Raw genomic sequence first — 25,253 nt, 5'->3', positions numbered from 1 at the left:
GCACAAAGAATGAAACCAGGAAAAATCTTTATGGTTGAAAGGCCCACATTTTAACCACCATTTAAGATGCCATAAATTCCACACAAGGGCTCCTTTTTCCCAGGATATCTTTGACAGAAAGTCTCACAAACAGTATGATGCCTAGCTACACCTCTAGGAGACCTTACCACAAAGTATTTAAATTTACTTACCTTCAGAGATAAAACACTCTAACACCTGTAAAGTGGTGTGAAATACATGCTTCTGTCAGAAGACTACATGTGTCCCTGGAAAAAAACAAGGGAGTGCAAATCATTATAATGAAGTGATAGCTTAGATTTATGATCCTTGATATGCTTAGGGGAGAGCAACAACTTGCTAAACAGATTTGCATATGCAGCATACTTCCTGAATTCACACTGGCAACAGCAAACCACCTTTAAAATATTTTGACAGGAGGTGTCTTCTGGCCTGTGAAGTAGTGTGATAATTTGTCAGATGGCAGGCAAAGCAGCTGCATCATTGTGTTACCAGGTGGATGATAGTTCGTGGTCCCAAGCTGTTTTGGGGGACCCCCTTTGTAGGTGTCTGGTTACAGATGACCCTTCCTAAACTACAGCACTGCTGCTGCTCTCTGGCCCTGCAGCCTGGTCTGCCAGACACAGCTGGTGGACAGTGCCAGGGGAGGCCACAGTGCTGTGCATCTTAGGTGTCTGACAGATAGCAGACAGCCCACACCACAGAAGACTGGAAGCAGAACCTGAATGACTCTCATGAGCCAGCCATGAGGCTCAAGAAGTTGATGTTATAAGGAATGGCCATTCATTATAATGTCTGATACCAACTTGTAAAAGAATGCACCTACAGTAGAGTAGAGCTGTTAAAAGGAACAGGCTTGAGCAGCATCGTAAACACCCCATCTCTTAAGACCATCAATCCCAACCTGGCAGATGTATTGTGCTTCTTTCTGTTCTTCTGATCCTGAGAGCTTCTATAGTGATGGCTATGAATGAAGTCCACATATGTCCTGTCCTTGCTGGAACTAGAAATGAATTTTCTTGTTATTTGGGGGTGGAGCCACAGTAGCAGTCAGACAACCAGTCCTTGTGGTTTGAGTGTTTGAAGTGTTTCCAGGTTGAACTGAATGGCTGCATCATATTCGTAACCTGGGGGTGGGGGAGGGGGAACAGAGAGAGAAAAAATGCTGAAGAGTCTCAGGGAACGTAAGAGCCAGAGGCTACCCAAAACTATTTCATATGGGACACAGAAAGCCACTTCCTCATGCCAAGAGAATTCCTCGTATTTTTGGAGGAAGGGGAAATGCTTCTATGGCCTTGTGCAAAGCCTGGTGAGGCCACTGGCAAGACTCCCATTGACTTCCCATTACTTTAGGGCACTCTTGTCCATCATTAGTCAAAGCTGGTGTTACACTGATCTGCTGCTAATGCTAGCTGAAATCAATGGGACTGGAAGGTGCTCAGGAAGGATGGACATTTTTGTAAGCTAACACTCTTTCGCCACCAGAAAATTCCAGATTGAACTTGTTTGCCTGAACAGGATTCTTGTTGGAGAGTACGTGTTTTTTCTGAAAACAAGAACTAATGCTTCTAGTGCAAAGGTTAATTTTAAATTCAAAGAATCCCATTGTCTTAATCAAGGGCCAAAAAAAAGTCTGTTAATGCAAGACCTAGCACAGGACTTAAGCTTCCCTTTTAGCTTTAGGGGGATGGGGTAAATGATTCACAACTGTCCTTATACTGCTTTTTGCTTATCTGAGAACATTGAGGCTATTACCAAAATGTGTAGCTCTTATGACACTTCTCACCTGTGGGCCTGAAAGAGTTTGAAGCAATGAATATTTCACACTGTCACGTAAAATGATTTGCCCTTGGTCAGCAAGTAGGAATATCACCCAAGTATCTGCTGTCTGAATTCAGTGCTCTGTCTACCATAGTAAGGTCTTAATGCAAATAAAACCACATCTAAGTTAGCTCTACTCTGCATGAAGGTTAAATCAGAGAAGTCTTAAGAGGCCACTTCCAACCTGTATTAGTCTGTCATTTGTCATCATACAACTCTTTACTGAGAATTCTACTGAATTTTGAACGTCTGGATTTGACTCTAGTCAAAAGCCACTCAACACAGACACTTTAAAAACATTTTCCTTGCCTTAGTTGAAAGCAAATCTTAATCGGTGGAACACTTCAATGACATTAAGCACGTTGCATGGCGTTTTACTGCAGCAGTCAAATACTATAGTGAGCAGCTGGCTTATTTTAAAGCACCACATGTGACGCACGAGGAACCTGCTGCACTTTCTAGCGCAATACCAGGCCTGGAAACACAAGCCTGGCCCTGTCCTCCATTCTGAATTCAGGCAAGTAACAAACTACAGTGGGTTCACTAGTAACAGAGAAAGTAACCATAAATTATTAGCTTATTCAGAAACGTATGTGCTTCTGGACAAAGAGACCCCAACTCTCCATGCATTGTTTTCATCTAGTGCACAAAGCCAAGCCCTTTTAGAAATATGTAAAGTAATACGGAAGACTAAAGGTAAATGAAATACCAAGCCATTTATATAAAAAATATAAATACTTTATTTTCAACTAAAAAGGTGCAAACATGTAACTTTTGGTCACACTTCTCAACAAATAAACTGTTCAGAAAGAGCCATAGTCAAAGAAAGAAACAAATGCTCCAGTGGAAAGACTGATGAGCTACAGAAGAGCCACTTCTCTTAAAGCCACTTGTCCAAAAAGTAAACATATTTTGCCAGATGAATGCTTTGTAAGGATACAGGCACCTCTAACATCTCCATCTTGATCTCAACTCACCATTTGGCCCTATCTGAGCAATTTCCACTAGAGTACCTATTTCATGCTTTGAATGCATTGTCAGACAAGCTTTAAATCCTACCTATCTTGTTCCAAAAAAAGGCTATCATTGAAATTTCAAAGCATTAAACAAAGGCACAAAACTTTAAATTAATTTAGATAACTGTACAAATATATATACACACAGTATTTACAATATTAATAAAAAGTAGCTTGTTACAGGTAAATTAACTGCCACAAGCTGTCCAGTCTAATAGACATAATTCTGATTCTTGTTAACCAAGGTACATGAATCAGAGTGTCGGAGCTGAAACATTACTGTCCTGACTAACAGAACACCTCCTACATAGCACTTTGCTGGGTGAGGGTTTGTGTTCCAGCTGTTGCTGTCACTAAACCAGCGCTAGCAAACGTGCTAACGGTCTCCTTCTCAATTGCACTACTAGATGAAGCACGCTGTACCACATTAAGGTAACAATTGCTTGAATCTGCTTTTCCTGCCTATTTACCTTAACCCCTTCACACCACCTCACAAAAAACATGTTCTGAAGCTGTATCTTGCTGTGGTCCCACTGTCCGTTTTACCTTCTTCTTCAAACCACCATTTGGGGTCAGTAGAAAAATCGTCTTAAGTCACATGGAGCAGTTTGTTGAAATTAAAAAAAAAACCCAAAACCAAAAAAACCTCGATTTAAATACCTTGTGCTATTGAATCATGTTTACAAAATGAGATGCAAATCAGTTCAAGTTGAGAATCTAGTTAGTGCCTCCTTCTGGCTTTATGCCATATCTCCATACATCTTTCTGTAGTACAGAGACTCAAAGATGTCATTGTCTCCAGGGCAGTTGTAGTGGCACGCGCAGGTCTTGATGAACATCATTTTCCTTTTCATGATCTCCCCATCAGGGCACTTGAACTCCACGGGGAGGGTGGCTGTTCTGTGGGGTGTGCAGCAGCGCCCATCAGTGCAGACACCACAGAACTTAGCTCTATAGGTCTTCACACTGGTGCAGCCAGACAGCTCAAACTTGACGGGCTTGGAGATTTTGGGGGTGCGAATGCATTTTTTTCCTTTCTGTTAGGATATAAGTGAATACAAAATGTTTAGAAGATAGCTTGCAAGCTTAGTGCTGTGGGAAAGCCTAAGGGCAAGCAGACACGCTAATCCTCATTATATCCTCATTAGACAAGAGTGTCTTACATGGTGCCACAATGCACCATGAGAGAAAATTAATGACGTTTAGTTGTAAACTATTCACCACTGGGGCAAAAGTCAAATACCACCTGAAACAGACTACCAGTCAGAACCGGACGCTTCTTGTTAAGACACTGGGGTTTTGCTAGGGGATTGAAGCAGTCTAGTAGATCATACATAAAGATGAGTATCTACCTTGATGTTCTCCTCCAGGTCTGCTTCACAAGGTCTGACCATGCAGAGTCTACTCTGTTTCTCCAGCCTGCAGAAGGCATTGTCATTGGTGACCCTGGTTGAGATGCCCATGCCACAGGTCTTGGAGCAAGCACTCCATTCTGTGGTCTGCACCAGGCAATTAGCACGCATCATCGTTGGGTCTGGACCATAAGTTTCTTCCAGTCTGTAAGCTGCAGGAGACAAACCACCAAGATGAGACCAGTGCCTGACCTCATGCTAAAGGCTCTCTTCTCTTTCCCAAGAAATTCAGGCAGCCACACTTAGTCTGTGGGACAACTCTACTTACTGCAGCACTCCAGCTGCCAGGGTGCTCTGTCCCGCTGCCTTCAGCATCCATGCACAGTGTCCCTTACCCCCAGACTGCTGTCCACAGAAGTACCCCCACTCACCAGCGAGAGCGGGCCCCACAGCGGTCTGCTCTTTAGCCTCATCACAGACCCACTCCTCGCAGCACTTTCCAGGGAGCTTCACCCGGCGTGGGTAGGGGCAGTCGGGGCTAGGCAGGCGGACGTCCATGCTGCAGAGAGGCACGCAGCCCACCGCCCCGTCCAGGCAGGTGCACTGGTACTTGCAGCTGCTCTGGAAGGACTCGCCGCTCCGGTACACCATGCCGCCGAAGACGCACGGGGCGCCGTCCCGAGCTGCGAGGGGCAGGAGGCGGCGGGTGAGGCGGGGCGGGGGGCGGCCGGCAGGCGCGGCGAGGACGGGTCGCGGCCCCGGCTTCCCCCTTCCCCGTCCCCCTGCCCGGCGGGACCCTGTCCCCGTCCCCGCGGTTGGCGGCAGCCCCGGCCCCCACTCACCGGTGCAGACGCCGATCCTGCGGTTGGCGGGGGAGCCGAAGTCGCAGAAGAGCCCCTTGTGGTGGTCGCAGGGGTCGCGCTCGGTGCAGAGCTCGCCCAGCTGCTTGGCGCAGACGCGGCAGCAGCCGCAGCCGTCGAGCACCAGGGAGACGCCGGCGGGGCAGGTGGGGCCGGGCCCCGCGCCGCACTGGCACTGCCCGCTGCACTCCTGGCCCCGCGCCTCCTGCGAGCGGCGGGGAGAGAGGGGGCGTTAGGGCCGCCGGGGCCGGGGCCGCGCCGGCCGGGGCAGGGTGGAGGCGCCGCGGGCGGCGGCACTTACCGGGCTGAGGAGGGCGAGGAGAAGGGCTACGGCGAGGCTGGCTGGGGCCATTCCGCGGCGGTCGACGGCTTGTGGGCGACGCGGCGTCGGACGGGCAGGGGCGCCGGGCTGCACGGCGGAGGGGCGGTGAGGTGAACCGAGGTGAGGAGGAGAGAAGAGGAGAGGAGAGGAGAGTTTCTCGCCGGGCGGTTCTCCTCAGCGGCGCGGCCGGGCCTGTGGCGGTGAGCGCTGGGCCGTCGGGTGGCTGCGGGGTGCTGCGCTGCGCTGCTCCGCTCTCCTCCGCTCCTTCCGAGTGCGGCTGGAGAGTGGCTGTCTGACTGCCGAGAGCCGGGGCGGCCGCCCCTTTATACGCGGCGGCGGCGCGGCCTCGCCAATGGGCTGAATGGGGCCGCGGACAAACAGCGACATTCCGCGCATTCCTGCGCGCCGCGCCGCGCCGCCCGCCCCGCCCCGCGCCGCCACCGCCGCCCCGGAGCGGCCCTGACCCCTGACTCCCGCATTCCTCCGTCTGCGCCCCCCCCCAACGCGCAGTGCCCCCCCCCCCCCCCCCCCCATTTTTTTATTTTTCATCCTGATGTTTTTTAAACGTGAGTCACCTCCGCTGCAGCAGCGCTCGGCCGTCGGCTCCCCCCGGCCGCGCGCTGCTGGGAGGGGGCGGCGGGTCCGGCGGCGAGGGGCGCGGGGCGCGGCGGCCGGGGGCGGCCGGGGGGCTCCATTATTTCCTTTCCTCAGCTGTCCACGCTCGCCCCTCGTCGCTTGCCCGGGCAGAGGGGACGGGAGGCAGGTGGTTTCGGAGCTGGCCGAGGCCCCGGGGGCGGCCGGTGGGGCCCTCGCCTCGGGGTGCCCGGCGGCGAACGGTCCCGGCCCTTTGGTGCTACCAAAAAAAGGTATAATTACACTACCGGGTATAAATTGACTCTGTGTACCACTGAATCATACTGAATATTTGTAATGTGTTCCTTCCTTAATAGATGCTCTCTATGAATAGAGAGAGTCCTATTTACTCTGAAATATTTGGCACAGCGGATGGAGTCAGAAGCATGGAAGAAGTGGCTATTATTTTCCCACTGCCTGTGTGCAGCTGTCATTTCTGAGCAACACGTTCCTTGCACATCTCTGCTTCCCAACCTTGCTGATGGTCTACCCCAGGATTACAACAAGAGACTGGCATGCCACCACACTCGGCCAAAACCTGAATGTTGTGGTTTGTATTTGACCAAACCCAAGACCTAAGCATTGTGGCTTGTGTTAAATCATTGCAGATAACTGTTATGGTTTTCTCTCTCTTTTTAATTATTTTTTTTTTTCTTTTTTCTTTTTTTTTTTTTTTTTAAACCAGGAGGATGGTTCTTCCCTGACCTCCCCATGTATAATCACTTGAATATTCAGTGATGTCATGTTGTTTGACCTCCACTTTAATGCAAGGAATGCCAGCATTTTGGCTTTTGACCTATAGAAGTATGTTGGTGTTTAGTGAGGAAGACTGGCTTAACGCATCTTATTAGGCAAACTGAAATCTGATGGTTATCTTAAAAGATACGGTCTTTTGCATGTAGGCTTTCTCCTGCTGCCATACCCCTCCTTCTTTCTATCCCTCCATATGCAGGCGTTCTTCCGCGCTGTGATGCAGCAATATGTATGCACAGGACTCTTGAGGGGAAAAAGAAACGTTTTCATGTAAAGCGCTAATAGGATATATTGTACTGTAAAACTGTTATTTATATTCTGCCAGCACTCTACTTCAACTGGTAAAGTCGTTTGGATGTCATTTCTTCTACTTGAAATTCTCTATTAAAAGAAATGAGATTGGCTCTGAAAGATAAAGAAAAAAAATATCAGGGGAACAGTTAACATTAAATAATATATGGTAAATAATATATGTTCCCAGACCTAAGAGGCTTCCTGAAATCTGTATTTACTTGAAGGACTCGAATGGCCTCAGAACTGGGTAAATAATGTGTACCAAACTATGTATGACATGCATACCAAAATGCAAATGTAACCAGGTAAACAGAATGCCTTTTTAAAATGCCTAAATATGGTAGGAGAACATCAGAGAGAGAGAGAGAGAGAGAGAGAGAGAGAAAGAGGCTCTTGACATGTTTTATAACTTTCCATGTAAGAGTTTTTTTCAAAGAAACAATTTTATTAAACAAAACCTAAGAATCTCACTGACAGAAAAAGTATGTTTAAAAGTAACAAACCATCAGAAAGCCCGGAAATCCAAAATTAAAGGATAAATCTGTCCTAAGTCCTCACACTGCGGGCCAAGTACATCAAGCTGCATCCATTTGCTGCCCTGAGAAAAAAAACAAAAAAGGACTTAAATAGGCATTTGGTCTAGAGAACTAATTCTGGTCTTGTACCATTGTGAATCGGGCATTAGCCCACTGAATTAAAAGTTGTACCAGCCCATGAAGGTGGGTAAGAATCAAGGTCCATCAGGTTTGCTTTTGTGTCACTTCGGTTTCTGTGCTGTTAGATGTGACTCATGGGGTACCTTGTTTGTGCATGTGTATGTATGCACAGGGGCAGAGGGAACCTGGAAGCAAAGGTAGAGTGCAATCAGTCTTCAGCTTATGCTTTCTGATGACAGGGTGTCATGGGTTGGAGAAAAACATCTTGGCATTGATGCATAAAATGGTTAAAATGCACTAATTTTGACTTCCATGCATGTGTTTATACAGCACATGCTTTTAAGATAGTGTATTTTTTCTGCTGAAACTAAGAATTCGCTACACCAGCCTTGCAGACTTGTTTACACAGCTATATACGGTATGTGTGTGTCTACATCAGTTTCAGTTGGTATAGTTCCTTTGGTGAAGTCTTGTAAAATGTACAGGTGTGGATATGCTGCATTCCTCTCTTGTGTTTTTCCTTCTTTTTTTTCCTCCTTCCCCCCAAAAAGTCACTTGATCAGGTATCAGACACACTGAAAACCTGGCAAGACTACAGGAAAGTGGCTAGACTTGGAGTGTTTGTGTACTTAAAGAAAGAATCTTGCACATTTTCAACTTTCAGTCACAGATATTTTTTTGTAAGAGCAACTGGAGGTCTGAGCCAGCCCTCAAAGCGGAAATCAAAAGCTCCCAGAGAAACATACCCGAGGAATGTGGATCTGATCCAACAACCATACGCAATGCACATAGAGTACTGTCAGTCTTATAGGAAGTCTTGCCATATATGGACATCTGGACCCTGAGCTGTTTATCATCATGATAGGCTTGTAGCTGGCTTCAGACATTTCTGGCTTGCCTCAGGTTTAGTATGCCAGTTAGTTCCTTTCCTAAAATGTTCACCGGAATATTTCTTAAAAATTGTAATAAATATATCTCAAAGTCCTGAGAGGTTTAGTTGAAGTTATGTTACCAGGCTTTTGCTTAAAATGCAGATTCCAAGCAAGACTTACGCTGCTAGCTCAGAAATAGACACAGAATAAAAATAAAGATTTATTCCATTGTGAATGTGGTTGCCTGGTATTTGTCTTTCTTAGAAGTCATCTGGTAACTTATTCTATGTATCTGTAGGCATAGAAAGTGCTCTGAAGTAAACTGTTTGCTGAACTTTTGCTCATCCTGTTTGGGAGGGATGTGTGAGCTCATGAATCAACAAAGGCAAATCGAAACAGAAAACAACATTTGCCAGAAGCTGTCAAGCAAGTTACCTACATCGTGCCATTTGCATTGCTTTGTTAGAGTGAGGCATGTGGTGCAAGCCTTCCGCTTTGGAGCCAGGACAGTTCATGTCAGCTAGTCTTACCAATGAGAGGCATTAACTCTTCTCCAAAGTGAACCTGAATAAGAAGGCTGGGTGGCGCAGTGGATGGCATAGGGCCGACGGAAATGTTCACTGATGAACTGGGGGACCTGGTCCTCACGATACTGGGTCAGATTCTCTGCTAGGGTCAGTTGGGCAGATTCACTGAAATGCACTGTTGTCCATTAAAATACTTGGACTTGAGAAGTTCAAGTCCATTGAGCTAAAGCTATTCAGCAGTATGAGCAAAGTAAAACCATCAGATGCGATTCCCATCAGCAGATCTGAGTTCTGTTTTCGGTAATTGTTGTTATTTAAACTTTCTAAGATGATATTTTGTTACTTCTAGAGTCACTGAGAATGCTGTTTTAAGCTCTTGGTTTTGTTTTTAAAACGTAACTGGAGTTTTTATGAATGTGTGTGGTCTTAAAGCAGCAAAATGATTATGGAAGTAGAATAATCTAAATGAGTATTTGAAGCACATGTAAAGCTTTACAAAAGACATAAGTAGCATGAAGGCAAAGATTCTTTGCTTACCAAGCCTCAGGTTCAGTTTATCTGATTTTGTTCTGAAAAATTTGCTGTAGATCTTACTGGCACTGTAGGGAGCAGCATTCATCTGTGCAGAGGTTGGCTGTGTCCTAGGTTTTTGTGGGGAAGTGCAGAGAAAAGGTGCGTAAGGAGGAAAGAGACTTCCAGCTGTTCATTTCTCAGATCTGACTGAGGTTCGCAACCTCTTGCAATTGTAAATCAACTAGTGTAGGACTGCAGCGAGTCACTAACCACTCCTTTGATAATAGTCCTATAGATAGTTAATAATTCATAAACAGTTAAGTGTCACTGGCTGGAGTGGAAACGTGGCCAGGGACTTGATTCAGAACATCCACCAGAAATCCTCTGAGGTCCGGCTCTTAGAGGAACCATGTGGAAAACAGCTGAAGGAACGCTTCCTTCCACTCTGACATGGCTTGTGTGGGCATGACTGAATCTGATCTGCTTATTCTAAAATGCATGTGATTTTATTTTCAGTTTTTCAACCTGCTTCTCTCAGGAGCTGTCAGTGTAAATTTTGAGGTTTTATGGGGTTTTTCCCCCAAGATGAGAGACATTGATGTTTAATTAAGACTTGACCACATTAGGGACTTCACTTAACAAATGCAGTTTGCTCTGCCATAAATTGTGGGATCTCTCAATTTATGTTGTAGCTGCTGTAGAGAAGTAGAGGCCTGTGGAGAATCCTGTGGGATACCCTTGTCCATGTTGTCTGATAGAGCAGAATTGATATTTACATTTGAGTAACAGATAGAGTGTTTTATTTGGGGAGAAAGAGAGAGATCAGCGTCTGTAAAACTTGCCTGCTTTTTGATGGAACCCAAGTTCACTGACCTTGGTATAGTGTAGCATGGGCTTTTTGGTTTACATGGGCCTCCCTGAGAAAAGCAGGGGAGTTGGGTTATTGTATAGGTCTATAATGCCTCTGGAAGGCTTGATAAGCACACTGCATCAGCTGATGTATGAAGGAATGTAATGTCCTCAACGTATTACCATCGGATTTTAGACCCTGCTCAATGTTCAAGGAAAATGGTTCCCCATGGTTCAGCTGTTGGCTTGGCTGGCTGTTTTTTTCAGCAAGTGATGTGTGGTATGTGACCTGTGTAAATACATCTGTACAAGTGACGCAGATGGGGAAACTAGGATGTAACCTACAACAGCCAAGGTGGCTTCCTTATTGACCCGTGGATGTGTGTGAAATTTAGCAACTACCGGACCAGGTCTGAAAACCATCTTACAATGCTAATCTCTCTGGTGTCGGTGGGAAATTCTCTGTCAGACTGTTTTTCACATGGAGCTGAGAAAAGCTAATACTCCAAGAAATGTGCATTGTTAGGGAAGTGGGGATATTTCTTAGATATTTTGATTTCCTACAGCAACTATTTGAGGAAATTTAGTTGTTTTAAACAGCAGGGGTCCCAGGTCTAGAGTTTACAACCATGTTGCTACAAATGTCTTGGTGATGAATGGCTTTTAAGTAATAAGCATGAAGTTGTAAACGTGGTAGGACTTACACTAACAGCAAGTGTTTCTGAGCATATTACTCCTTTTATAACCCTTTTATTAAAGGGTTTTAAATAGAAATCAAGGTTAGGTTTTTACTGTACCTTGGTGTTTGTTGACCATTTTAGACAACGGGGTCTTTATGAAGACTGAGTCTATGAAGTTATTTGTGGTGTATTTCTTGTGAGGAAGTTACCTGTAATGGACCTGGTGGAAAAGTCTAACCTTAATAGCATGGTAGATCTGTATGATTATTTAAGATTCAATTATGACATGGGGTGAAAAGACAGTTCATCAATTGCCTTTTTTCCTTACCTAAGATTTGAAAGATATTTGAAAATCCTAAAACTGTCCTAACCAGTGTTCACCCTGTGAGTTAGGAACTTCGTAACAGAAAAATTTCAGGTGAGTTACAAAAGCATGTATGAACTAGTCGTATCTTTTTCTTCCTCCTTTGTCACTCACAAGATACAGAGGGTTGAATTTCAGATTCCCTGGGAACAGCTTTCTTATCTTACCCCCTTAAATTCCGTGACACCTCACCCAAGGCCTTCACATAATTTTTTTTCCTTCATAAATGGCTTGCAAAGGATGATGGTAGAGTCCGTGACGTGGGAAGCGTGCTTTCTGTTTCTTTTTTGCCACCAAGCTGCCACAGGGGGGAGTAGAAGTTTGGAAAGGGCTGTGCTGCCCAAGAAGCCACCGAGGCAAGTGCGTGTATTCCACAGGCATACCCTGGCCAGTCCCTCACGGGGAGAAGAATGGGCACAGGAGAAGAGTGGATGTGCTAGTAGTGAAACGGTGGGTTGGAGGAAGGAGCTGGAGGGTTTGTGCAGCTGGGACAAGCTGAATGGTTCACTGCATCGCAAAACCACGCTGTTTTTCTTAGTCATTTCCAACCGGCTTTTCTGTCCAGATGTAAGGGGAATGTGACTGAATTGTTTTCCTGCCTCAGGAGGGAAGAAGACATGTGGGAGTTGTACAGTACTTGCAAAATCCCTGTCATTCTGACAAAAGGCTTTTCCCATGTTGGGACTATTTGCTAATGAAGAAAAAATGCTCGGCAGAGGCAAGGCATCTTTGTCAGGCAGAAGACACAGCGAGGAAAGTTTTGCCGATTTGGTAGGAAAGGGTTGCTCTTGTGGGACTGTTTGTGTTGGTGAAATCCGCTCTGTCTGCTTAAAGCGTGAGTGTCCTGTGCTGTGAGGATGGGGAGTGGGGATGCGTTCCTCACACCCTGGCCCCTGCTGCTGGGTTATACTCTCTTGGCCTGTGTCTGACCACAGCTGGTCTCAGCACACAGTCTGTGGTAGCAGCGCAGCTGTCCGCCACCATCCTGCCCTGCCAGTGGGCCTGGTGCAGTTTTGAGGAGGAGGGATGTGGGCAGAGACAGGGATGTAGGTGTGAGTGTGGAAGGAGTGGGCTGGGATTTTGGAGTAATGCAGTAAGACAAGAAGGTGGAAAGGGGCTTATCCCTGCTACCAGCTTCCCACCCACATGTCTGGTTTGAGCCTGTGCCCAGAGACAACCAGCCACGGTGCTGAGCGGGAAAGGGTAAATAGGGCTGAGGATAGAGGTGCACGTATGTGTCTGTGTGGGAAGGGCTGGGGGGAGGACACAGAAGGAAGTGGAGGTAATGGTGTGTCGAGCGGTGTAAGAGAACCAGCCAAGGATGAGGTGGGCTTGGCAGTTTCCTTCCCACTACCTTCACAGCGTTTTACCACCAAGAAACAGTGTTCAGGTCTGTTCAACCACGGCAAACTCATTTGCCTGAAGAGAGGAGTTACATCTGCAGCGAAGTCTGGGTGCTTCTGTTCTGAGCACCTTTGGATTCCAGTCTGGTTTTGGTGGCTCCGCTGCACTCAGGAGCAGGCTGCATCGAGGGGCACATGGAGTGACGACGTGTTTCTTGCTTTTGGGGTTTGTGGTAGGGAGTTCTATCATTGGACAACCTAGTCAACAATTTTTGGGAAAGAAAGACAGAAGTAATTTTCAGGAGTTAGTTAATGATCAGGAAAGCAATTGAAAGGAGTGAATCAGGGACATTTGCTTTTCTAAAATCCTCCAGATCTGAGTGCACCTACCTGTGATGAGAAAGAGTAAGTGAAGAAAAAGGAAGAATTAAAGAAGGAATGCAAAAATCATATTTATGTTTCTGTAACCTCTCATGAGAAATAACAATGCTGTGTATTACTTGCTAAATGTGTTATTTTAGAATGCAGAGGAAAATATGGCAAGCGGGTCTTTGCTTTTGATTTTAATGGTGAAAGTAGGATGGGAAGGAAAATAATTTGTTGGGTGAAATTGCGCTTTTTGTACATCTGTGATTCCTGGACTGTTGAACTATCATAAAAAGGAACCTGGGAGAAATCTACATTATTTGTGTATAGTATATTGACTAATTCAATGCCTATTCCACAACCTTGTGCCTAACATACATAGAAAAAGAGAATTCATCGTCCAGTTTCCAAATAAAACATAAGGAATTTGTTTCTGCTTTTGAGAGGTAATGTATTAGGTTTGAATGGAACTATGTTAAGTATATTGAAAGTCCAAAGGAATGCAAAGCTGGTTTTGTTCAACAGTAAACATCAAAGATAACAAGAACATTTATACATTTGGCAAACTTGTGCCTAAATGTCATGTTTCTTGTTTTTCTTAGGGGTGGTTGTTACAAATTCAGGGAGTTAACTAGAGATAAAAATGCAAACAGGAAAAGATAAATAAATTCAGAGCAACTTCAAAATTTTCCCTCAATTCCAATGATGCATGAGTTATAGAACGAACTGAAGTCAGAAACATACTGAAGGTTGTACCACAGTTCATTGCACTCACCTGGACTCTTGCCATAATAAAAATCTGGAGAACTGCACTCACCTGGACTCTTGCCATAATAAAAATCTGGAGAACTGCACTCATCTGGACTCTTGCCATAATAAAAATCTGGAGAACACTGTCACTGGAGTCAGTGTCACAGTGTCAAATAAATCAGTTTTTAAAATACCTATAGTTCTGTTCCACTCTTCCTAAAGCGCTTTCAGCTTAGTTTGTCAAAGCTTTTTTCCTAGAAGATTGGCTGAGGAAATTGGCAATGAAGTGTGAGTATGTAAAAGAAGGGAATAACAAGGCAGGCACCTAACAGTATGAAAACCTAGACCCTGGTTAGAAGGCTTTTCCAATGTACAATGTCAAGGTATTCATTCTGGACCTGGTGTGTGTTTCGTAATATTTGAAGAATCACTATCTGTACAAAGACAAAACCAAGACCAAAACCAGCATCATGTGGCTTATTCTTTTCAGGATTTTTTTTTTTTTTTTTTTTTTTAAGTTTTAGGGAAATTATATCAGTCCTTTTTGAGGTTTTAAGACATCCAACACTTTGACTACATGTGTTTTCCCTTCTATTTCTACTCTTCATCATGGTTTAGGATGAACGGTCAGCTTAATTGAATCATTCTTTTAGTTGAAACAATATAGATGTGTATTTCTAGTGCTAGAGGTCACAGGTTCATACCTCCAGAGACTTCATTGTACATTATGTCCAAAGCTGATCCATAATGCACTTCTGACATTTGAAAAAGGTTATTTCATTATGATATAACTCCAGCAAGAAGCCCATACATGCTGTATTTCAAGCCAAATAAGTTGATGAATGGATGAGGTGTCTAATTTTTGTTTCTTGAAGGACATCAGAGCAAATCCTGCCAAAGTTATGGTTTTGCTCAAAATTCCTTCATTTTTCCTACTTATCCTGCAGACCAACACAGAGCAGTACATTCTTATCACTTAATTATTAAAAAAAATAATATGCAATAAAAAAAAGCCAAAGTAACAAGAAGTTCTGTCCCACAGATATTTACCAAGACAGCCAAGCAGGAACATAGTTGCAGGACTTAGAGCGTATTCGATAGTCCCGGACTAAGTCAACCAATGCGTTAGACTTTTGGGGAGAACTAAGATGGGAGTAACAAGGGAGGTGGAGAGAAAAACATTTCAAAGGTTGAGACAGTAGAATGCCCATAATTTGTGTGATATGAGGGCACAGTATTGATGCTGGGCAACTTCTGGTGAAAATAGACCCAAGATCTGTGATCCTTTTGCCTAATGACTGCTCTTGCTGGGAAGGAAGTAAGTGTAGGGGCTGAGATAATTGCTAGACGTGATACAGTACCCAGTTATAGCTGGCTTCAGATTGACCATAGGACAGTGGTGACACTCTGATCGACAGCTGTAACATGTCATCACCAAAGCACAAGGGGTAAAACTTTCCTCTCTGCCCACCTCTGCCTGTTGCACTTTGCAAAGTATTCACTTTACTTTTGCATCATTTGTGTATCAAATCCCTGTTAATTTTGGAAGCTTTCTCCTTTTCCTGGCCATTAATTTCCCATTCCTAGAGCAGTCTGAGTCTCAGTGCCTTTTCACCACCTTTCCTTGTTTTGCTTGGGTCTTAAGTGAATTGCTTGCTCTCAAGCACAGAGGTAAAGTTAGCCATCGCTCCTCACTACCTTCAGCTTGAGTTCCCAAGAACTTCCTTTTCTGCCTTCAGAGCAATGCTCCCCTCTTTGATAGCTGATCTGCTTCTGGGTGTGAGCTAGTAGTTAAGACTACCTTTGCTAGCCTTGGTGAGAAGTTTTTATGGGGCAATGTATAGGTGAATGTGGGAGGCTTTTTTGGTATCTCTTTGAGGGGTCTTACAGATTTGTTCAGCCTGTACTGTAGCTTGGATAACGTTATTAAAACATCTCTGCTTTCCAAGCTGGAAAGGTCACTGTGTTTCTTTAGAATATTTTTGGAGATGTTTCTGTGGTTTGTCAGATCTAAAAATAAACTATGATCAACACACTTTAAAATTATGACAGGGTTTTTTTTCAAGAGTATATAAGGAAGTCAGATATTTATTTTCCTCTTAGAGAACGGGTCAGAACTACAGCGAGGCTACGAAAATCCCCTTCGGGTCTCCAGGACTTTTATTTTTGGTGTGTGTTTAAAGTTGGGGGCACCTGCCTGCCTATCTATTAATCTCTTTTACACCATTTATACAGCCTATCATTTTCTCAACTGAGAGAAAAAGTCACCAGGAACATTTGTAGTTTTTTCTCCTTAAATTTCTAGGCAACTGGGAAGCTTTAATCAAAGTTTGTTTTCATTTGAAAGAGGCATCCTGGTGAAATAGACCCTGTGCATTGCTTGCATTAATTTTCAGCCAAATGAAGCTTAGAAAAAACTAGGAATTCCTTTGTTTTTAAACGTGTCAATGTTCTGGTTTGATTTGTAAGGGAGAAACATAAGGGGAGTTTATTTTGAAATTCTCTTTGTGTCAATGACCTACTGGTCTTCATTGGCCTGAAAAACACTTTCAATATTTTCACTTTGAGGGACATTTTTTAATGTCTATCACTGCAAGTGGGACTGAAGAGATGTTTGAAAATCCAGTGTCCTTCAAGGAGTAGAAAATCCATTTTATGGCCCACATCAGGGAATACTTAAAAATATTCTATGATTTGTTTAGTCATTAAAGCCTATTGTGTAAAAGCAAATTTGTTAATGCAGTTTTACTGTTTTCAATCACTGTAGTTGTTCCTAAAACAAATCTTATTGTTGTGAATGTCTGCAATACAGAGCCTTGGACCGGGTAGTTCAAAGGCTCAGTGTTGGATAACAGGCCAGTGAGTCCAACAGGTAGGGATCTATCACTGGTGACTTGTTTGGAGACCTTCAGCCATCATTCTGCATCTTCTGTGCTTTTACTTGAGTCCTGTGCTTGAGTACGCATTGTAGTTGGAAGTGTTGGCTAAAGCTTTGCTACTTGTAAAGAAACGGTAGTTGTATGTCATATTTTTCATTATTGGTGTTGCAGGGGGAGTTTCTGAGACACAGGCTGGGAGGGATTGAGTCTAGCGAGAGCTCCTTTGGAGACCTGAGGGTACCAAAACTGGTCTCTGATGGCACTCGCACACAAAGGCCTTACGTCTCCTCACAGCTGCTTCATAACTATTATATCAAGTTTCATCTAACTTCCCCTTCAGAAAGTATCTAACACTGAACAGCTCTCCAAAGTAGGCACAGTTGGGTTTCTGCCATATCCCCTCAAGCATCTTCCAGAAGTGTGACGTGCCAGGGACATTTTCAGGGGGCTCAAGTGTGGGCTGCATTGCTGGTGCCTGCAGGTCTGAGAGCTGATGCAGGTTATTCCTTCAGGGGTTTCCCTGCCTTCTGTAGCAAAGCGCAGTTGCATTCAGCACTTGTCAGTGTTAACCAGCAGTTGCTCCTTCAGACTCGCTGCTTTACAGATTGGCATGGGGAGGAGCTGATGTGGCAGCCTTATATACCTGTTCTACCACCTCCCAAGTGCACAGGTTAGAAGAGTCATCCTTGCATTTAGAAAAAGAAGGGGAAGTGGCATGACCTCTCTTTCTGTGGACCAATTTAAATCTCATCCCATCTTTTTCAATGAGTCTTATCTTATACTGGCAGAAAAACAGAGGATGTTGCTTCTCATCAGGACAGAGCCTGCATTTAGCTTTGTTTCAAGTGGTGCAATAAAATATGGGAATAGGCTTCAGCTTCCCATGTTTAAATTCTTCTCTTTTAGTCCCTGTTTCCATTTTTGAAAATATTTGGATACAAGAAGGCAGTTTTTCTCTTTCCACTTCTGATTTGTTTGTTGGAGCACTGCCTGCTCACCCTATTTGAATGTCAAGAGACTCTCTATTTTTCCATTTCTGGAATAGTCATTCACGACTCAGTGTTTCTTGTGCAAATCCTCAGAATTTACAGTGTGTTTATTGGTCTCTTACTAACAGCACTTTCTCTCTTGTAATATTTTGTTTCAAAGTTTCTCTCAGATACTGTTATATAGATTTTGTTCACAAAATAATTCTGTCGTAAGCTTAGGAGTTTAAGTGACCACCTTCATGAAGGATCAAACTAATTAGCTGATTAAAATTTAAGGGATTTATATAATTTGTTGAACTAGTAAGTTTAAGACATAATTGATGGCGTAAACTAGTGTGTAAAGGATACTAGTTGTGCAGAGTGTTGCAGCAATGCACAGTAAAACACAGCCTGTATGTTGAAGAGACCACACTGAGGTCCTGATTTTGCCGGTTGTGCTGTACAGATTAAGACCATGTTTGTATAAAAGAGCTTGTAAAATCTGGTAAAGTACAGAGGAGAACCAATAACCTGGAATGGGTATTTCCTGAGAGTGCAGGTAATGTGCTTTGGGTGTTGCAGTTGAAAGGAGGGTGGATGTTAAGGGCAAGACTGTAGCAACCAGAGCACAGAGACTGGAAAGGGGCTGAGCATTATGAAGAAGGAAAAGAGAGGAAGAGGAGGTGTGTGGCATAAACTGGAGCAGAAATGGCAAGAAAGAAAAATGCTGAGGGAAAGATCAACAAACTGCAAAGCAGAAAAACATACGGAGGGATGACTGAAAGAGTAGCCCATGGCGGGTTTTGTACCAGGGCACATTGCTGTTCTGCCTGACACCTAATTAGCTTGGTGCAGGAAAAACATTAATGTACTTCACAACTGACTCTCAAGTTTTACGGCTATGGAAGTGGGAGGGTGGAAGGAAGCTGTAGAAGCAAACAGACAGCTGGGGTGTGTGACATGTATGTAAGAGTGGCCTGGGCCATGGAACTGTGCAATGATGCAGGAGCAGTGAACGGGAACCAGTATTCTCAGTCCATAAAATGCAGTATCTGCCAAATCTGACTTGCCCTATGACTGCATTTCTCATTTTACTTCCTCTCTGGCTTCCATTAAAGCACAGAGCTTTGGGGTAGGCACTTTTGCAGGCTGACTCAAAAAGGAAAACCGCATCTGTCCTTTGGTTTGAGTGCTACCCTTTAAGCCTAATTAATTTGGTTGTTAAATTTGTATAATAATCGTGCTTTAGACAAAGCCTAGCTTTAAGCCTAGGCATGAAATTATTCTTTGCTGAAAATCAAGGATGTTTGGGAGTCTTCCTTTTCCTGCTGCAGTCCTTGCTGGGTTTTCTCCAGAGCGTCCTTGGAAATGTGAGCTCCAGATATGTCATGAGACAGGCTGTGTTATATGGCAGCTGCATGTTTCAGAAGAAAATGCATGAGGAGATGGCTGAATGTGCATGCAGACTTCTGGATGCTCATCAGCACAAATTCTGAAGTTCCTTTTTAGTTGCTGATCACTGATGAGCACTGTAAAGCAGCACAAACAAGACAGATAGCTTTAATCACTGAAAATGTTCCCTCTTCCGCTCTCATGGTCTCTCTAGACTAGAATTTTGTAAACAGCCAGATGCAGTTTTGCTTCCAGAGATCTCACAATCCAGATTTTGGTACCAACTAGCTATTTCAGGCCAATGTAGACTCTACTGAAGGATGGATTTGTAAGGAAAATGTTGACAGATCCTGGCCCCTTGTATCACTGGTGGAAGCTATGATAATAATAATGTTTTCCTTTAATAGTCTTCCATCAAATGTTCAAAGCAGTAGTTTTGCCTTTGGTGCAAACATCAAAAATGTGGACAATTTTGTTTCCCTAAACTTGGACAACATCTGTGTTTCCACCATTTCTGCGGGAATGCAGTACACCCTTTCCCAATTTTATTAAAAACCACCTTTCTGGCTAAAGCGTGTGCCATTGCAAGCACTTTCATTCTGTCTCATGTATCTTGTTCTAGGAAGTTGGAGTCTATCCATTTAATTTCTCCAGGACTTTCTTACTGTGAGGAGCATAGATGAGAGCTGTGTTTTTCCTCTTATAATACCTTCAAGTTGTTTTCCTTCCTAAGTGTTTCCAAGTAGTTAAATGACTCTCAGTGACAGTAATGTTTGACTGATAATTATGTTGCTTGTTGGTCCAAACCAGAATTGATTTTAGAGATGATTGTAGTGAGTTCTGACATCTGGAAAAAGTTATACTGAAGCCTGGCTGCAGTTTAGTTCTTTACCTTTTGGGACAAGCCTCTTGCATTTGATCTGGCATGGAAATCTCAAAATCAGCTTTGGATGTGCATGTGGAAAGAAGGACATAAATGAAAATGCAGGAGGATCTCTGTTTCCATTGTTGTATTTTTTTAATTCTCCCAGTTGGAAGGAAGGTACCTATCTAATGTCAGTGTGAAGGTTGAGAAGGCTTGTCAGTGCAAGGTAAGACTTAAATCTTAAAATGTGTATCCATTTCCTATAGGCAGACAATTTTTCCATAAAGCAGTATTCAATGCCTGACAGGAGGACTGAGGAAAATTTTGTGCTGGCTCATGATATCCCACACATAGCAAGGAAGTGCTTTCCAAAGAAGAAATTAGCTTTTCTCTGAGCAAGAGAAGGGTAAAAGTTACTTACGCTCCTCTCGGTTTTGCTTAAGAGTTTGTAAGAAGGATTGGCCTTGCTTACATGCCTCTCATCAGGAGTGGAAACAGGCAGGCCATCTGAGGGAGTGGTCTTACTTACATGGAAACTTTTACGTAAGAAGAGGAGGCTGGTCCAGCAAAGGTGTGGTTTTATTTACATCCATGCTCTTCCCTCATGATTGGAGGGTGTTTGGAAGGTGTGGTCTCATTTACATCCCGCCTAGACTGCCTTTGGCTCATCTGGATTCGACCCTCGCCTGTGGCTGGAAAAGTAAGGAACTGCTGCAAGCAGAATAAAAACGACAGTGTGGAAAAACATGACTGTTTTCTGCCTCTGTTTCTTCAGTGTATGCATTCCTGCTGGTATGTAACTGAAAAGGGAAGGCCACATTCCCAGGGAGAGAGGGTTTGGGGTCTGTGTAGGTATATGTATGTATGTTTGTGTGTGTGAATGTATTTGTAATGCCAAGGTGAACATACCAAGTTTTGTGTTACCCTGGGTGTTGGAGGGTGCTAGAGCTGTTTCTGAAGAAAGAGGTCAGAAAAGCAAGATTTTATTCATTGCAAATTGTTTCTTTTTCTTTTCTTTTCTTGTTGTTTTCTTTTCTTTTGTTTTGTTTTGTTGGTTTTTTTTGTTGTTTTTTGTTGTTTTTTTTTTTAAGGTACATATACAACATTTCAAAGGTTCTGCTGCTGCCAGCTCTGGAAGAAGGCCTGTCTTTATTGTATGTGTTTGTGACATTTCATGTAGTCCCTTGCATCAAAGTGAAGCCAATGTAAACACTGTAGCAGCATTTTACACATTCTCTGAACCGGGATAGAAGACTATGGCACAGAATATGCAGGGCAGTCAGGAATTGGCTATGCTACACACAGTTGCCATGCAATAGTCTGTCCCTTCCTCAACATGTATATGATGTATATTCAACTGGAGGGGCTACTGTACCTTATGGTAAAGAAGTAATTCAGCTGTTACTGGCCTCTATCTGCATTAACTTTGGGATGCAGATACATTTTTAGCAGAAAGTGGACTGGGGAAACTCCTTGCATGGGTGTTGTAAAGCATTCAGAAAGCCTTCAAGCCACTGTTGACCTGGTTGGATTGAATTAACTGTGATGGCTCTAGTCCTTCCCTGTTTTTCTTCCAGCCATGGTTGATCAGGCACCATCTTGGTGAATTCCAGGCAATAAGAAAGGCAGAAGGCAGAAGAGATAGCTTGCTGATTTATCTTTCCTTTTTTTCCAAAAAGGGAATTAAAGTATCTTGAGTCCACAACAGCTTGACGATTGGTCCAGGTGCACATACATGAGCATCAGTGTTATTTTCACCGAGAACAGAGCTATTGTGTTACTTTGATTGTGGGTGGAAAGTGAACAGAGTCCCTTCAACACAAAGCTCTGATTTGTGACGGTGCCCAGAAGCACTGAATGCTGAAGGAGCTGCCACCAACACTCTGGGACTGGCTGCCCCTTCCATGGCTGGGATTACGTTGCTGCGACGTGCTGTTGCTCAATGCAAGAACAAGGCACTTCCAAGAAGACAGCCTTGTGTGGGGACCTGTGGGTCAAATGCTTTTCTCTAGTTCTTGTCACTGCTGCCTCTGCTGCCTGATTATACTTCTGTAACTCATGGTAAACATGTGGACATGACAGCCTAAAGATACATTTTCAAGTCAGAATCAGAACTTTTTCAAATTCAGATACCTCTGAATGCCTTTATAGACACCTGGCAATAAGCCATTTCTCCTTTGCCCACAAAAACTTGGTGAAACTGGAAGTCTAGCTATCTGCCACACTCTGGTTTAGGAGATGAAAGTTAATAGAATATTTCCTCTCTTTTCTGTAACCAAGCCAAGCTGAGGTGCACAAAAATAATTGCATGCCAGTGCACCGCAGGAGGAAAAGTGTCTGGCATTGTGTCCCTGGATTGCAGACAGGCAAGAGAGCCAGAAAGTTTGTCATCAGGATGCCTTGCATGTACTCTGGGGCTGCGGCCGAAATTTTTAAGGTACACATGTATTGCCCAACTTCTGAAGACAGGTCCTCAAGATGATGTAAACCAAGTGAGTGATACGTGCTAAGGACACAGATGTAAATTTAGCTTTTTACACCCGAGGAGCTGACTGGTCTACACTGCCATTGCCAAGGCTGTGTAAGTTAGCCTGGACTGTGTGCTGTGCTGTTCTGCTTCTCCAGAACCAAACTAGGCTGTTTAAATAAGGCTTGTGAATCTCTACACTGCCCTGCATTCATGGCTGTGACTGCACTAAGAGACATATGCTTCATTTTTAAAATTGGCATAAGGTCCAAAACAGAAGGGTGCTTTATAAAATTTTCTGGCTTCCTGATCTTCCTCTCCTCCTTCAGCTTTCTTGCTCAGGCTTAGCTTCCCTCCTTGATCCCCAGCATTGCGCCTGAGCAAACACTCTGGCTTGAGTAGCTGTTCTCCATGCCCCAAAGGACATGACAGCCCTTTAGCTGGTGTGCATACAGCAAAGTAGATTGTTTCTCCTGTCAGAGGAAAAAATGGCAAGCTTATAACTTAAGGAAAAGGGATCTAAGAGAGATAAGAGCGTAAAAGACATTACTACAGTTCTATGTTTGGAATCGGTTACGTATGTGTGTGGTAACCCAAATGATGGGTGGACTGCACTTTCCCATTACCATAATTACATTTCCTTTCATAGCTAGGGTTGGGGACACATCCAGACATTGCAGAACACATCAGTAGATTTAGTGTGGCTTACTCAGTCTCCATTTATCAGACTATGTCCCAATTATGTTACATTTGGGAAACAGAATAATTTTCTGGTTATAGCACACGGAATTTGTGGCATTCTAATCCTAGTCGTCCTGCTGTATGACCTTGGAGAAGTTGTTTTACTTCTCTTTGATGGTAAAAAATTAACTCGCCCCATGGATGGATTTTAATACCATGCCAAGTTTAAAAAAAAATCTGAAGCTAAAGTTAGCCTTCTAAATCCATATTCAGGGGCTAAATGGGGCCACATGTTTTCCACAATCCTTGAGCACCCTGTAACTGTCTCCCACCGAGGCCAGCTAGAGATTTTGGGTGTTCAGCACTCTGAAACATGAAGCAAAAGAAGAGTGAAAGCAGCCACTTGTATGCACATGAAGAGAAGCTCACTGATGTAGTGTGGTGAGACAGGGACAGCGGTCTCTTTCCTGGGTGGTTGTCACAGTCACAGCAGTGGGGAGATGTGGGTGGGATTAACCTCTAGTTTTACTGTCTGAAAAAGGAATGTCTGCCTTAGGCTGGTTGTTCAAGACCTCTTTAGTGGGCCCTCTTGGTTCAGTGGATCTGGAGCAACTTTCAGTGGGGACAGATGAGCATCCCCCGATGTGTCATCCTGCCCACCTATCCAGATGTGGGATGAGTAATCCTCTGAAGATACTCAGCTCTGTCCATGGAGTGAAGTGCTTCATGAATGCTTAGACGACTTGCTCAGGCTCTGCTGATTGTAAAGTCAGTGGGTGACTCACGGTGCATTAGGTAAGCCCAAGAGTGTAGCAGAGCTGCTCATAGCTGCAGAGAACGGTGAAACCCCATCTCAGACCTGAGGGGTTTTCTTGTGAAAGCGGGGAGAAAAACTTGAATCTTGCAAGGAAAAAGAAATATAAACTTGACTGTAGTCATTGAAAACCTATTCCGTATTGATGGCATGGTTTGTTTCCACTGGAGAGCTTTGTTCTTCTGGGCAGTGTTTGAGGAGGAAGATTAATTTTCCCACGGGAGAAATAAGCTTTGAATAAGTCAGCTAAAATGGATTGTTCTTATGTGCACTGCACATGTATAGGAGAAACAGAAGACGTTTACATGCTCCCTGAGGAGGAACCACGACAAGCAGACAATTAACCAATTCCCCTGGATCCCCAGATTTAAAGAGCCACGTAATGGCTTAATTGAGTTGAGTTGCTGAGAGTGCGGCACTGCACTGAGATTCGTGCTGTGAAGTGCGCGATTCCCAGAGGCATCCATCAGGTTTTAAAGAATTGACTTTCCATGCTAATTGACCCAAATGTGCTTGATTTTACCTCACAATCTCCACTTCATTCAATTACCGTTAAAGAGAAGGGAATGAGAAAAAGGGGCTCCATTTGTCTCGTGTACTATATTAAAAGGAATCTTTCTTAAAGCAACATTTTGTAATGCTGAACAAATTTTTCAACTTGAACTGGAGCTGCATTTATTCCACTTTTTTTTTTCTTCTTTTTTTTTTCCCCCAAATGACTGAGCACATATTTGGTAAGGACTAGAGAGTATTTGTTAAGCTACTCTGCTTGGCAATGGAAGTGTAGGCATCATCACCAGAATAATGAGGGCAGTACAGATGGATGGACGGTGTCTGACCTATCTGACCGGGCAGGGCTGAGCAGCACAGCATGAGGGCTGAGTGCTCCCATGGCTTGGCGGAGTGCTGGCCCATCTGAATAATCACTAAATGAAGAAAAAAAAATCACAGTTTAACTACTTTTATCTTCAAGAAGGCAAGGAGCCAGGTTTGAGGGATAGGTTTTGCAATGTGAATTAGAAGCTGAACTCTTCCATATAAAAGGCCAGTAGGCACCTCATTTTGGCAAGCTATGATCACCTTTTATGTGTGTGTGTGTGTAAACATCCCTGGAGCACACAGAGCAATTAGTTAAGACTGAGGTTCGCAGTGCATTCTGTGTGTGTGCAGAACCCAGGGTTTTGTACCTTGTCAGTTT

The 25,253-nt window shown here is 43.9% G+C and overlaps 1 protein-coding gene and 1 long non-coding RNA gene across 2 annotated transcripts; one reads left to right on the top strand and one right to left on the bottom strand.

Moving 5' to 3' along the window:
- Positions 1 to 2,555: 2,555 nt before the first annotated feature.
- Positions 2,556 to 5,703, bottom strand: CCN2 (cellular communication network factor 2). Its single transcript, XM_055714759.1, has 5 exons — positions 5,369 to 5,703; positions 5,050 to 5,272; positions 4,639 to 4,890; positions 4,208 to 4,419; positions 2,556 to 3,892 (listed from the first exon to the last, which is right to left on the bottom strand). The coding sequence occupies exons 1-5, from the start codon at positions 5,417 to 5,419 to the stop codon at positions 3,596 to 3,598; spliced, it is 1,035 nt and encodes a 344-aa protein (XP_055570734.1). The 5' UTR covers positions 5,420 to 5,703; the 3' UTR covers positions 2,556 to 3,595.
- Positions 5,704 to 6,001: 298 nt separating this feature from the next.
- On the top strand, positions 6,002 to 8,827 carry LOC114016773 (uncharacterized). Its single transcript, XR_003561440.2, has 2 exons — positions 6,002 to 6,255; positions 6,340 to 8,827. It is a non-coding gene; the product is annotated as an uncharacterized LOC114016773 (long non-coding RNA).
- Positions 8,828 to 25,253: the final 16,426 nt, after the last annotated feature.

The sequence above is a fragment of the Falco cherrug genome, chromosome 6, assembly GCF_023634085.1.
Source record: "Falco cherrug isolate bFalChe1 chromosome 6, bFalChe1.pri, whole genome shotgun sequence".
NCBI lineage: Eukaryota > Metazoa > Chordata > Aves > Falconiformes > Falconidae > Falco > Falco cherrug.
This window is presented reverse-complemented; position numbering and strand designations above follow the sequence as displayed.

Coding starts and splice junctions, on each gene's coding strand:
- CCN2 (XM_055714759.1), bottom strand. CDS start 5,419: ATGGCCCCAGCCAGCCTCGCCGTAGCCCTTCTCCTCGCCCTCCTCAGC. Junction 4,891..5,049: donor CAGGATCGGCGTCTGCACCG/GTGAGTGGGGGC, acceptor TGCCCCTCGCAG/CTCGGGACGGCGCCCCGTGC. Junction 3,893..4,207: donor ACCTGGAGGAGAACATCAAG/GTAGATACTCAT, acceptor ATATCCTAACAG/AAAGGAAAAAAATGCATTCG.